Consider the following 14,888-nt stretch of genomic DNA (forward strand, 5'->3'; position numbering starts at 1 on the left):
TTAAAATTTCCACACGTTCCGGAGAACAGAAGATGACGCCTTTTTAATGTCTGTGAACAAGGTTTAAAGTTTTTATTGAATCTCAGGCAGAAACATACATGATAATCCTTTATTGCTCAATGGCATTCCACGCCGCGCTCAGCGGCTCATTCTCACACCTAAACCAACAACAAGAACGAAATCAAGCATCACTTTGTCTCTGGTTTTTCTGTGTAACTGAACCAGTAGCCAAACTCACCATGTATGTGTGTGTGTGTGTGTGTGTGTGTGTGTGTGTGTGTGTGTATTGAGGGAGGGTGGTCTCTTTCTTCACATGATGCAAAATCCAGACATGTAGTCCACCTTCAGGTTTATACCGCTTAATATAAAACTCATGTTTCCTGTTTATTCATACAGATTCATTCAGTATTCGCTCCCTATTACAGATCCTGATAGTAATAGTATATATATATATATATATTGTATATATATTGTATATACTGGTTTTATGGCTGAAAGCTTAAGGTTTTGGCTGTTGTATGAACGGCTACACGGTCATTCTTTTTCGAAAAACAATGAGACAACAAAAAAGAAAACCCTGCAAACCTGTAAATGAAATTTCCTGAATGCTTACGTATCATTTTTTCATGACTGATTATTAACGATTATATCTGCATGGAAGTGAAAACACACTCAAACTTAGGAGTTATTGCCGTAAATATTTTTTGCATGACAAAGAAGAGGATAAAAGGGGTGTGGGGGGGGGGGTTGGGTTTGTAGATACTCACACAACAAACGTGTCGAGACAAATGCCATGCAAGACGTAAGAAGGAGACGCACTGAACAAGGGGAATACAAACATTTTTAAACACTACACTACATGAATGTTATTACACTTATGTGTAGGGGAGATAGACAATAGATCTGACAGAGGATGTGTAACACTGTGTGCAAAAAGTTTTACATAAATTTCAGACGTGGTCCAACACAAAACAGTAGCTTTAGGAGCACACAACAGTAATGTTTAAATTTCCTTTTTAAAATATGGCTTATCAAGTTATCACATCTTTTTTTTCTTCTTTTTTTTTGGAGACAGACACAGTTAATATAATAATTTCATATAATATTTTATGATTGTTTGCCCACCTTCAGGCTTGTAATGTATTCATTTATTTATGTACAAATTGAGTTAACAGCATGGCGGACAAGGGGGTTATTTTTCAGTGCTGCAAGAGAGCTCTGCAGAGGAGAGGAGGGAGCTTAAAACGTCTCAGACTAGAAGGCTAAACCATCTAACATTGTGTTTTTAGCCCATCTGCTTGCTGTTAGCTTCATCAGTGTGGCATAGCTAACGTTCACCTGGCCATTGGGGTCAGCCTAGCTCAGTCTAATGGCTGCCATTCACACTGCTGCTTCACATCTGATTCACTTCCCCACCATAAAACTTAGATTTGTCCAAACACCAAAACAACACGCCAGATTAAACTTCCTGTTATGTAACATTACTTACAAAGCAATGCTCACATCTGTCACGTGGGTGGGGAAAAACCCCCCCGGATCTAAGCCAACTTTGTGAATGTAGCCTATGAACTGAGCTAGATAACGTTAGCATTAGCTAACGAGCTAGCCTACTTCTTCAGCATGTCTTGCAGCGGGCCTGGCAGGTATTTCATCACTGTGTCCATGATGCTCTCCTCCTCCTCGTCGCCGCAGCCGGCCGGCACGAGCTTCTTGGGTCGAGTCAGGCTGCCCTCTACAGACTCCTCTGCGGCGGCTGCGGCCTCGGCCTCGGCCTCCTCGCGCTTTTTCAAGCCATACTGTTGGTTCAACAAACAAATATGTTGGAAGAGTGAAGGGTGCAAAGTAAATGCATAACTACATTGGCAGTAACACAAATGTGAGACATTATTTTGTTATTTGGTGCATTGTTGTCTGTAAACTTTGCATTTAGTGGCTTTAGTGATTGGTTCTGCTGGGTGTGGTATTATCACGTCTTCAATATTTCAAACTTTCTTTTGCGATGGTTGCTGTCTGGTTCCAAGTGTGTCACATGACCTGTTGTTTCCGCTATGGCCACCAAACCAACAACCGCTGTGCCTCCCAGTGCTGTTCCTTTGATGCTTTCAGCTGTTGTGGAGTTCAAGAGGCCAAAAACATCTTTCAGCTGTAACAATGGAGTTGCCCTCTGCCCTGGAAAGCTTGACACCAATTTCTGCTGAGGCCAACATGTCTGCTTGAAGCATCGTGAGCATGGGATGTAATACGGATTGGCGTGTGTGTTGAAAAACACTGCTCATTGACCATGTAACGCTACATTCAATGAATGGATTTCATTAAATTGAATGATGGTCTGCGGGGGATGTGAGTTGGTAAATTGTAATTATGATAACTACAATATAACATGAATACGACATAATGCACATGCACAGCTACTCATCCGTCCATATCCTATACTGAACGTTGAGATTCGCCCATCCCATGGAGTTACCCTGTGTTCCTGTGATTTGAGCAGCTGCTAACCCTTCATCGTTGTCTTCCTCTTGTTCCTGTCTGTGTCTTTCAGCAAAGCTATGGAATATGTCAAAAGCCGGTGGATGGGTTGCAGCTTTTCAGTGCTCACACTATGACAGTGCATGTCTAAAACACGCAGTATGTATTTGTTGGAAAAGTCACACAACAATAATCACACCAGCTTTGGAAACTGATGCCACCCAAAACTGTTAATAATGTCATTCTATTTCCCAACATCTGGATAAAACAGCTGTAATATGGACATTTCTCGCAGTATTGGGCACAGCGCTGCTGACAGAAACCCCTCAGTAACGAGCACTTTGGGAGTCGTTCCTTGCTCAGGGAGAACTTGGGAGGAATAGAGGAGGTGCGGCGCCAGGGAAGGAGCGCCACTTTTCATCCCGCTGATTCACAGTATTCCCCTCAGACCTGCCCCACCCACAGACTGCCTGTCTTTCGCACTGCCTCTGCAGTGAGGCGGTTACACTGCAGCCTCTATATACCATCACAGCCGCCCCACAGCCTCACATTTGTGGAGAGGGGAGCTTAAAGCGAACACTTACACTAACTGTACAATGAAAGCATACTAATGCTCATTCAGTCATTACGGGACATTGTGGTTTCGTCAGAAAATGCAAACAAAAATTTAGATATGAGTTTGCATTTCTAGAGCAGTCCTCTCTGAGCCAACCATTTAAATTCAAATGTATTCGTATGAATCATGGCTCCTCATTTCTCTCAGTTCTGCACCGCTCCTTCCTGATTTTCCACTGATCTATTTTAAAATGACATAAAAGCACACGAAAATTGTCTGATGATAGTCTATTTCAAACACAGGTCTGTTGTTTAAAAAAAAAAAAAGGGTTTTGCTGTCATGCAGCCAAGATGAGAAGAACTTTAGAAGCTCCTGAAACATAAATAGACGGGACGGCATCCAAAGTCATCAAAACTTCTTACAATGGATTTGACACCATTTTGGAGTTTAGTGTTCACAATTCTACATTTTTCATTTCTTTGTATTCGTGGTTGTTTTCGAGACTCTGACTTGATTCCTTGTGTGAACTTTATGAGTATTTCAATTATCCATTAACTTACTATACAGCATACGATTGTACCTTATCTCTGATGCCTTGCCTCATGCCTTCCCTCTCAGCCTCCATCTTGGCATATTTGCCCTTCCTCTCATCCTCCTGCTGCTTCAGCGCCTCCTGTCGCTCCTCCTCTTTCTTGGCTGCGTCGGGGTCCTCCTCCTTCTCCTCCCCACCCAGCATCTTGCCCACATCAGGAGGACCTCCTGAGAAAGAGAGAGAAGAACATAAAAGCATGAGACACAAGGACAACCGGCCCCTAGGACTGTCTGTGAGCATTTGAATTGGAACGAGAAAAAAACTTTTAAAAAGGCAAAGGCTGTGTCCATAGTTGACGAGAACGCTCTCAGAATCAGACCTCCACTTCTTCTCTCAGTGTTGCTACAGCCCCAACATCTGCCACATTTCAAACAGTCAACCCTGATGTGATACTTCTTGGAAGTACTACAAGCGATGACAATTTTGGCTTTGCACTATATTCCACACAGGGTGGGAGTGAGGATGTTTTTGAGAGTAATTTGGATGATACGCTGCCTGTTTCGCCACAAACCGTGCCATCCAGTGAGAGAGTGAAGAGAACAGTGGCTGTTCACAGAGGGCAGGTACTGCCAGAGCTCATGGCACATTTCTCTGATCATGGACTTCAAGATGTAGACATCAAAATCCAGCTTGTACTGCCACCTGAGATGGGATATTATGATGGAGGAGTTGTGAGCGATTGTCTTTCAGAATTCTGGCGTGAATTCTACGACCAATGCGCAACGGGAAATGCTCTTAAAGTGCCTTTTCTCAGGCATGATTTTGGGCAGAAGCAGTGGGAGAGTGTAGGTCGAATAATTGTTTTTTGGATGGTCTGTGAAGATCGCGCCTGTCGTATTAGAGCAAGCTGCGTTTGGATATGTGAAGAGCGATGTAGTGGAGAATTTCCTCAAATAGATGCCTGAGTCTGAGCGTACAGTGTTTCAATCATGGAGATCAGATTTTAACAGCGTTTGTTCCTCACAGTGGGCTTCCATCGCAATGCTTTTGTGTTTGTAGAATATAAACGTATTCTTTAAGCGATGTACAGCGTGAATATGACTTTTACACAACAAGGCACAAGCCCCGAAATATGTCTTACGCAGGCCTTCTTGCTGTCGCTGTAGGAGCTGCACATCCCGTAAAATAATGCCTTGTGATACCAGAAAAGTGCTGAGCTCGGCAAACCCATATAAGCTGTCAACAAGCATCAACAGAAGAAAAAAAGATGAGGAGAAAAGCCAAAGGTCTGAAGGGTTTTGGCAAAAACAGGAGCAGATAAGTCGTGAGGAGGAGGAGGGGAAAAAAGAGAAGAAGAAATGAGGAAATGGGAGATAGGGAGTCAGTGTACGGCTGAATTTTGTGACAAGACATATTTAGAAAAAAAGAAGAATAGCATGAGGAGAGGGAGAGAATCTGTCAGAAGCTACTGTATTAGCTGAGCTGTTCCAGTTAGTGGGATTACCCCGCAATTTCTGTGGAACCAGAGAGAGAGAGAGAGCGAGAGTGTGACAGAAGGATAAATGGAAGGAGGGAAGGAAAAGAGTGATGAAGGATGAATGGGAGAGTTAAGTCAGGAGGAAGAGGTTGACAGGCAGACAAGGGAACATCTGAGGAGAGAAAGCACGCCATCGAGAAGAAAGAGTACCCCGCCGGTCTGCAGCTGCCCCCGGTGTCGTTTCCATCATTCACTCATCAGCGTAAAGAAAACAAACTGCAGCAAAATGCGAAGAGATAAAAGAGAGGAGAGGATGAAGTGGGAAAGGATGAGTGCAAGAGCAACGGAGGAGAAAAAGAAAGCAACGGAAATAAAAAGGAATCAGGAAAACTGCGGGCTGTAAAAAGTGAGGTTTGTGCAATCACGACTTTACGTTTTAGGATCTCTTTTTTAATATATGTTCTGATGACTGTGCAGCAGTGTATGAAACGTCGTTTAAAATCAAATATTTAACTGTTTTATTCAAGTTTAATTACCTCGTAGTAATTTAAAGCTGCAATGTATTCTTTTTTTACTAGATCAGTCACATTAATTGGCCCCTCTGGTGTTAAAGAGACGGAAGAGACTGAAATTCAGAGAGAAATCCGAAGTGAACGAAGGTGTTGCTGTATCAGCATTTAATGAGCAGCACAGAGAAGCTGACACAGCGACATCTCCCCGACCATGATGCTATCTTTGCTCTCTTAAGTGTGTTTGCGTGAGAGAAAGATGGTTAGAAGGAGAGCTGAAGAGCCCATACAGTGAGTGGCCCTATATATGCGCATGTGGCTATAAATAATTGCTCCGTTCCATTTTAGGGTCTCGTGCATGAGTGGTTGAGCAATTACTTCTCATGTGTGTTTGAATGTGCAGATTACAGTAGGTGTATGTATGGGCATGTCCATGTACAGTAGTATCCATGTCCAAGTGTTGCCCTAACTCTAATCACCACTCGCCATGCATACAATATGTTTTAATCTTAATTGCGTTGCTAGGAAACAGCTCGCCTCCACCTTTATTTTCTTGTCAGCTGCTGATGTAAGCAAACACCGCAACAGGGATTAAGAAAGGACCAATTAAGAATCCGTGCAGCTGACGAATGGCAACATTTTCTTTGACTTTGGATTTAGTCTGCAGAACAATGAGCCTGCACAAACTGTGAATATCCAAACTGAACTCAACGTTCACACGCGCCAGGGTCTGGTATCTGCAAACAGGATTCACTTCTATGTTTATATACGATATACATCATCTACTGGAAATTCAATTTCTGTTTAAGTTTTGGCCAATTTGTGGCTGCATTAAAAAGGTTTACACTTGTAATTGTTTTGCCAGGTTGTTGGTGTACGATGTTATGATATTATATTTATGGAATGTATATATTTGTATTTATTTGTTACAATTAGTTTTACAAAATTAGGAAAGCAATGTTTAAGTCAAGCCTGGTGTCGCCTTACACAGAACGATCACTTCCTCACAGTGAGGCAAACACCGGTATCGTACCGGCGGTCATTATCGGCCGACACCCGACGCCCAGGTTTCTGTATCGGGACTGAAAAACTCTGATCGGTGCATCCCTATTTCGGGATCAGTTTATGGTCTTATACCTGAATATCTTCAACACAGTCCGTGTAAACACTGCTATCGAATCCTGAAAGTGGAGCAGTGACTCACTGCCAGCTAAGCCTCATTGTCAGAAGATTCCCATCCCAGCCCAGAATAAAAGCCCTCCAGTACCTCTCCTAACTGCCAAACCAAAACAAACTTGGTCTGGTTTCACAAAATCGTATTAGCACATCCAGATTGTCTTTGTTCGAATGTAAAAAAGAAAAAAGAGGATCCTGAGAGACAAAGCCTTGAGTTATATTGAGCTATGATCCCAGCTCATGCTTTGTGAGCCATTTTAGAGATACAGCAATGTCCTTTCAACCCAGAATGAATCTATTAAGCTCTCAGGCGTCGCATAAGCTGTGTCGAGCTATGTTTTTGAATAAAGTGCGGCTACACTTCATCCCTGCGCACTCCATAAGGTTGTAGTAGTTGTCGGAATAGCATTCAATATGTAAGCTAATAAAAGCCGAGCAGAGGTAAAGTTGCACAAGGATTCTCCTCTCAATACTTGGACATTACCTCGCACGTTAAACGGTGTCATCTCTCTAATCCTTTCCTTCTGAAAGTGCTTTGCTGAACCTTTGTTAAATCCAAAGTCTCGGGAGGGAAAGGAGGACATAAGACTAACCTCAGCTAACTCTCCCAGTGCTTGAACTTTTTGATCAGATAAACGGTGCTTATCTACTCCTTTTACCACTGCAGGTTCTGGAGGCAAATCCCCTCTCTAAATCCAAACTGTGGTGGGAAAGCGGATGAAGATCTAGGTTTGGCCTTCAGGATGCATTGTCTCAATACAGCTTATTAAACAGCGGGGGGGGGGGGGGGGAAACGTGGCAGGGTGAGAAATCGGTGGTAAAGGCGGATAAAGTGTGCTGTTTAATTGGTCGCAGTTATGTTATATATATCTATATATATAGATATATATGTATGTATGTACATATACATATATATCTATATGTTCAAAGAAAGGTCATAGACAATGTTTTTAATACAAATCCCCTTTCCTCTCTCTGTCAGTTTCTCTCACACGATTCAAGCCTTGGATGGTTGAATGCATTATTCATGAGATCTGGACCTACTGGCAAACACTCGTGGGTTAGACACGCACTCACACACACTCCTCACTGTAGGCGGAGCTCGAGGTCAATTTCATGAACTGAATCTGATTTGCGTGAGTACCGCACAAGAAGAAGAAGAAGAAGAAGAAGATGGGGGGGAGTGTGTCTGTGTCAGCGGTGAAGACCTGATTCTCTCAGCCAATCATATTAGAGCGCTGCTAAATGGGATTATCTGTTTTTTGAGGAGACGAGGTGGGGGGAGAACATCTCAGGGTGTCTTCAGTTTTCATTTTGCCTCAAATCACACAGCTTTGTCACACTTATCCACTGAAAATGTCACCCATTAGTGGGAACCGATGTACTTGCTGACACTTTGTTTAGCCAACCAGTCAAAGTTAAGTTTGAGAATTAATTAATATTGATAAAAGAACTAAATGGGCTTTCAATATCATGACAAAGTAGCTTCAGCTTGTTTGATAATTCTGTATGTGATTCAGGGAGATCAGTTACTGAAAGATAATGCTGAACATTGAGCGTGGTGGGGTCTACTCTAGTCCACTCATCTTAGTGACGAGCTTTTCAAAAAACGCTTTCTGGAGGGATATCATTTTTGCATTGTTTTGCAAAATGAAGAAAAAAAAAATCATTGTCAATTGCCTAAAAGCTTCAGTTCGGTTGACGATACTCACTGCCATGAGCTATTTTAAGTATCCACAGTACTAACGAGCCAAGTGTCTTATCCAGAAAGCACATAGAACCACTGATCCACTAATCTTCATTTAGCTGTGCAAAATGAGAACTGTCTCCCCTCTTTATTCAAGTCAAGTACATTTGACTTATGGAACCAAAAACACAAATTTGCCTCAAGGGGCTTTGACACTCAATCAAAGGAGCTACTTAAATCGCTTTTAAACGTCATAAAATGGTCTAATTCAATGCATCATATCAGTAAAACTACCAAGAACCAAAAAAAACTGGTAGCCATAATCCCAGTCCAATGAAACTGTTAATGCTGAAAATACTTAAATGACTTCTTCTTGACCTATTTTCCTGATATCAAGCTTACCGGGATGTGTCTAAATTCATCTGCTAATTGAATTGATCCACAAATATGTACGTTAAAATGTACATTTAAGTATAGTTACTGTTTGTCAGACTCTCTTTATTCCTGTAGCAGATTCTCAAACCTCACATCTATCGATGAGACTTGATGCAAAAGTTAAATGTTTCTTAATTCTGTAAATTAAACCTCACCAGTCGCCTATTAGCTGTGTAGCGCTGACTTTCTGCTGATGCAGTCAAGGTTTCACTGCTGCCTGAGGCCTTCAGGGTTTGATGGAGCGCCATACCTCAGGACTAATGTCTGCCTGGCTTAACAGCCCTGTATCCTGTCAAACTAACTTCGGCTTTTAAGAGTTGAGAAGTGCAGAGTCAGCGCTGAAGCTCTCAGGAGCAGAATAAATCAATGCACAAGGAAACTAAAGTAAGAATTTATGGTTGGGTGCAAACTCTGTGTGAGGCCCTGTTTCATGGCTCCCGAATAACAATCTTGCAGGATTGATTGCTAATGAATCCCAATTGTACAGTAAAGCATAATTCAGTATATTTTAATTTCAAAACTCCCTCATCGACAAGTTAAGTCAATGTTGATTACATATGAGAGGTGTTGGTTGCGTCAGCGGTAATGAGTCTGGATCCCTCTGTTCTTGCAGACCAGATGGGATTCATTACAAAGGAACCAACAGTGAGTCGCTAACTGCGTCTGTTAAAAAAGTTAAATTGTTAATGGAGATAGCGAGGTGCACGATTATTTATTATAAGCTTGGCTAGGGCTGGGAAAACAGATTCAATCTCAAGTCTCAACGTACTGGAAAAATAATAATTAAAATCGAATTATTAACGTAAACCTTAATAATATCAAATCATAATCAGAAAGACAATAATTAGTGGGTGTAAATCATATCTAATGTATGCCTTTGGTCAAAATATAAAAAGGGCAGTGCCAAATTGAGATCATATTTAGAAAAAGCCTCCCAAAAAAAAAGCATTCATAACACAAATTACAATGAACTGAATTCCCAGTTGATGTCAAATACATTCCTGAGATGTGGTGTGACAGATAAGTCACTTCAAAATAATGCATTTCAAATTCCGTTGATTTTAATTCATCCAGGCAGAAAGTAACTCCCATTGTGTCCTGAATGCTGATACAATGTAACAAGATGGAGCTTACACTCCACATGTTTGACTCATGTAGATTAAAAGCTTTCTGCCAACAGACTGCACACGATACTTAAAACCTTTACTGACTACAGTGAGATGGAACAACATGTCTATGCAAGAAGAATCCATGTTGTACTGTTTGGTACGCGTGGATTAGGATGTCAAATGTGCACAATTATCTGTCTGTCTTCTAAACTACTGCCTTCAGCTCAGCAAGCCAATAGTCACTGTCATACAAGGCCAACTTTGTGTTTGTTCTCAAACTAAACTCATTGTAGGAAATTCAGTGCAACATGTTTTAAACATTACATTTGGTCCAGAATTGCATGCAATCAAGAAGCCATTTCTTTATATATTGCACCACAAGTTCCTTGATGCACATATGCTGTAGCTGCTGCCTCCAGACACCAGTGGGAGGATGAGTAAAGTGTTGTTAACAAAAGCAGCCAGGTGTCTGAACTTAAGAGAATTAACAAATAAAGCTCCAAAAAGTTTTACATTGAACTTTTTGTCAATTGTTTAATTACTAATTAATGTGTAGTGCCACATCTGTTTTAAGATACTTTCATCTGTTACGACGACAACACAGAAGTATCTGTACTGTAACTTTGCAAAAGGCAATGCAGCATGGGCTAAGGAGCTAACATGGCCGCCGCAGAGAAGAACGTCCAACAGACATCTGAACTCTGCAGATGTATCTGGATTAGAGTCCTGCCGATTCACCGCAGGTAAACCTCGCTCGGCTCTCTTGCAAGTGTCTGTAACATCTTAGTTAAGTGTCCTAACGCTGTCTCCTAAGAATGACGTGCCCATACAACGAAACTGCATTGTCAATTACATTTTGAGGGAAACTATTGTGTCATGGATTACGTTTGCTTTTGACATATCAAAAATATGTTTCAAATGAGTCCACGGTAGTTGGGGTGGTTGTTTGAGTAAAAAGAAAAACAGGGCTTTCACCCAAGAGACTGCTGTACATGTCATGGTTTGAATATTTCAGTTCAGACCAACGAGGTAGACCGACCAACCGACATTGCCATCTCTAGAGCTGCACTGCCGATTAGCAACGTTATCGCTCTTTGCAAGGTCGAGGAAGAATATGTTCATCTTTCTTATTTTTTGCCTTTATTTGATAGATGACATTAAAGAAAGACAGGAAATGTGTGAAGGGAAAGTCAGTAACCGTCCCCAAGCAACAGCTTACACCACTCAGACTTAGTGGACTGAGACTCAGGTACGCTCAATAATGCAGCCTAAATTGATTAAAACACATTTCACTCATGTATTGACTGACTGGCGCTGACCATCAGATTGATCGCTGAGGGGATTGATTACCTGCTTATTGCTTTGTTTCATTATCTGATTTGCTGCCAGTGCAGTGTCAGCATTTTTGCCGACATCTGAGTGGAAAGAGGTCACTGTGTCCCCGCCGGTAGACATGGCCCACAACCAAAGACGGCTTGCACTGACGACAGAACAGCCGAATGACCCTGATAGCCATACATATTGATTATTAAAGCACATGCACACGCATTATTAAACATTCTCTTCCTTGCACCCTTTCTCACTCTCTCAGCTTTCTCTGTCACACACTGAAATCTAAACCCTAAAGTATGCAGTACACACACATTCTCTATACAATATCCATAAAACATCTCTCCGGCACAGGCAGGGCACAGACGCTCACACAGGCAAACACCCACACTGTCAAATCTATTCCCAAAGTCCGCAGGCGGACTGCAGCCCGACTTCTGCGGAGTAAAAGAAGAAAGAAAAATAGCATCCAATGCAATGCAGTTGATTTAAGAATTCATAGCGCAGACACGAAGCACAGCAGCAACGCAGAGCGAGGCAGGGCTGCCATCCTCTGCATCCCGATGAGCAGCGGCTTCAACTCCACATCCTAATTGCAACAGTCCTAACACCTCTGTAACCTGGACAGCAACAGCTCAGCAACTGACCAGTGTGTGTGTGTGTGTGTGTGTGTGTGTGTGTGTGTGTGTTCGACTGCTGTATTACAGCTAAAGGTGCCACTTTCCTGCCTTTCCCCTTGAAGATAGCCAACAAGGCAGATGAATTACAGGGCCATAATGAGGACTAATTAAGGGGCAAATAATAGCTCAGATGATATTCTAACGGATAATACCTGAAGGCTTTAAAGGACAAAAGTCTTGTGGAAAAAAAAGAAATTTTAGTCATAGTTCTTCGGAAAATAGCCCTTCTCTATTCTATCTTGTTTAAAAAAGAAGCCAACAGTTGTCTTATTAAAAAGCAAAAACTGCCTTGTTATTAAAGTAATTTGAAACCCTAATAACTCTAATTTTGGAGGGATTTTCATGTTATCACAACTTTATAAGGATGAGGAGAAAGTTCAACCTTCTTTGTGCAAATTCCATCGGGTAAACTCAAAAATGCATGAAGATCAAGCTAAGAAATAAGGGTGCTGCATTCTTGAAAAGATAATATGTTTGGCACTTTGGTACAGTATTAGAGCATGAAAAGACCTGCTACATGCTGCAGCAGTCCTATTTCATCTGCAGCAGTCCTAACTGCCTTAACAGAGACGTTTCAGGCTTTTAGGGAATCACTGGTCACAAAGGCATTTTTTCTGCAAAGGCAGAAATGCAGAGCCACAAACCATGAACAGGTTTCCATAATCTTGAGCATATCATGTTATAACAGCCCGGGACTTAACCAACAGGATGTCATGCCCTGAGAGGTTTTTAAAAGATGGATGAAGAAAAAAAAAGAGAGAGAGAGAGAGAGAATGCGCAGCTGTTGTTTGAAGTCATGAGTTTGGTGCAGGGTGGATTATATCAGCCCAGTAGCCCCATAACTACCAGTACTAGTGCAGTACTGCTGCTATGGCTGCGGAACAACCCTTTAAGTCCTTTACACTGCAGTGCTATTAAATCAACCTCTATCCCGGCAGACTACTCACCTCCCATCGCAGCTTTCATTACAAAATTCATGATGAAGCAGTTCTGTGTTCTCTTCCTTCAGTGGTCAGGTTATCAGGGACAGACCTGCAGCCAGGGGACAGAATACACAAGCTGTGACTGCATGAATACCACTGTTGGGACATGCAGTTTCATTCCAGTGATTTTTATATACAAGTGTTTGACAGGATGGGGGAGGATGATGATGAGGAGGATGATGATGATGCTCATGAGGCTCAATGCGGACAAGAAACGACCTCCAGACAGAGATCTTTGTTTGGCAAAGAACAAAGATGTTCTTCCCCCTTTTTACGACAACCACAACATCTTAATTAGTTCGCGTCAACTTATGAATTTACATCTTGACTCTAAAGAACAAAAAGGGTGACGAAACTAGGTTAAGATGACTTTAGCCTCCAGTACAACACTGTGTCCTGAGTTTCGTCGAAGGCACCTGTGCCCTCGATTTACAACCAACACTACATCTTGTATGGATTTATGCTGACGCTGCCTGTCATGGTTCCCTCATTGGAAATAACTCACAGAAAGAAAGCAGATGCAGAGGTCAAAGATGAGCAAGTGGAGGCATGGTTTATGTCAGTGCATGGGCCTTGGGGAGCATCACTGCAAGGGCATAACACGGCCGTACAGATACGATGCTTTCCTTCAAGGTCTTACACTTCACGTTTGTGAGTTTATATTGAGCATCAGAGCATTTTATTCCTTTTGATATGCTTATGATAAAGGATGATTTAAAGTGGATCAATAGGCATTTTATAATAACCTTACATGACCTTACTTATATTATTTTATATGATATTGCTGCTGGAACTTTATGTCTAAGGTACTCAATTGTGAGTTTACAGACCTTATTGTGCTTTATGGTGATTACAAAATAATAATAATCCAGGTTATCATTTTAGTATTCATATGATATATAGAAGTCACAGAGCGCAATAACGACTCTAAAGCCACATTTTTTTTACTTAAAAGGACATTTTTTATCATATAATTCATTTTACGACATAACAACCTCACGGGTAGTTTTGCTGCATTTTACAGCATCCCTCTGCCATTGCGGCACAGCAGACTACTGGGGGGGGGGCAGCCTCCAGAAAAACTTGCTGCACTCATTATTCCTACATCGCTGTTTCGTCCTCGAGTCATTTGCATTCGCCCCAAAGTCAAATCTGCACGAGCGCAACGTCCTAATAATTTCCTGGTTTCCTTCGTCCTCATCGTCATCATCATCATCATCTGCAGCAGCATCAGTTTCCCCTCATGAACCCTTACAGTATTCACTCAAAGCTCCTGGTGCGGTGCAGCGTTCTGGCACAATTACAGTACCGTACTGTACGATCCCCCTTTAAATGACTGCGCCCACAAGCTTAGACACACACACGCACATAGAAGCCAATGCACAGTGTCGAAGAGTATGGAAGCATCAGCATCTTTTACCAAGCGCGCGAGCCTGGTCCCGTACCGTAAACGACACACACACACAAACATCTCTTGATCTTTGGCTGTTCGGGCTTCGGTTACCTTGTTTTGATCCTCCTTCAAGTCTTTATCCCTCCAATTGAAAAAAAGCCTCGTCGCAGTGTGATAACCACCCTCCGCCTTCTGCTTCAGCGGGGAGAAAGAAAAACACAAGTTGTGCGTCTTAAAGGAGGGATTGTGCCTCTCTGTGTGTCTTCCTGCGCGCCTCTCAGTTTGCAGACATGCCGGTTGTGTCAGAGTCAGGCTGCAGCGGCGGAGGAAGAGAGTCTATTCCTGCAGGACGAGATGAGAGCATGCAGAGGGAGCGAGGGGCGGGGGGGGAGCACATCAATGTAATACCACCCAAGTGCAGGGTTCCATTTTAATTTTTTTTATACCAATTTCAACTGAAAAGAAACATTTAAAAGTACTTTGAAGGTAGCCGACTACTAGACTCAATGCGTGGGAGATCATAAATCATCATCATCATAAATCGAATCAGCAT

The 14,888-nt window shown here is 42.1% G+C and overlaps 1 protein-coding gene across 1 annotated transcript; it reads right to left on the minus strand.

The window, feature by feature from the left end:
* Positions 1-57: 57 nt before the first annotated feature.
* cplx2a (complexin 2a) lies at positions 58-14,647 on the minus strand. The gene is made up of 4 exons (XM_079279253.1): positions 14,447-14,647; positions 12,907-12,991; positions 3,606-3,784; positions 58-1,796 (listed from the first exon to the last, which is right to left on the minus strand). Exons 2-4 carry the CDS (start codon positions 12,935-12,937, stop codon positions 1,608-1,610), a joined length of 399 nt encoding a protein of 132 aa, XP_079135379.1. The 5' UTR covers positions 12,938-12,991; positions 14,447-14,647; the 3' UTR covers positions 58-1,607.
* Positions 14,648-14,888: the final 241 nt, after the last annotated feature.

This window comes from Melanostigma gelatinosum (assembly GCF_949748355.1).
Source record: "Melanostigma gelatinosum genome assembly, chromosome: 11".
Classification (NCBI taxonomy): Eukaryota; Metazoa; Chordata; class Actinopteri; order Perciformes; family Zoarcidae; genus Melanostigma; species Melanostigma gelatinosum.

Excerpts from the sequence above, each read along its gene's own strand:
- cplx2a (XM_079279253.1), bottom strand. The coding sequence starts at position 12,937 with ATGAATTTTGTAATGAAAGCTGCGATGGGAG. Across the intron at positions 3,785-12,906 it reads AATGAAAGCTGCGATGGGAG|GAGGTCCTCCTGATGTGGGC; the intron begins GTGAGTAGTCTG and ends TCTCTTTCTCAG. Across the intron at positions 1,797-3,605 it reads GGCAAGGCATCAGAGATAAG|TATGGCTTGAAAAAGCGCGA; the intron begins GTACAATCGTAT and ends TTGAACCAACAG.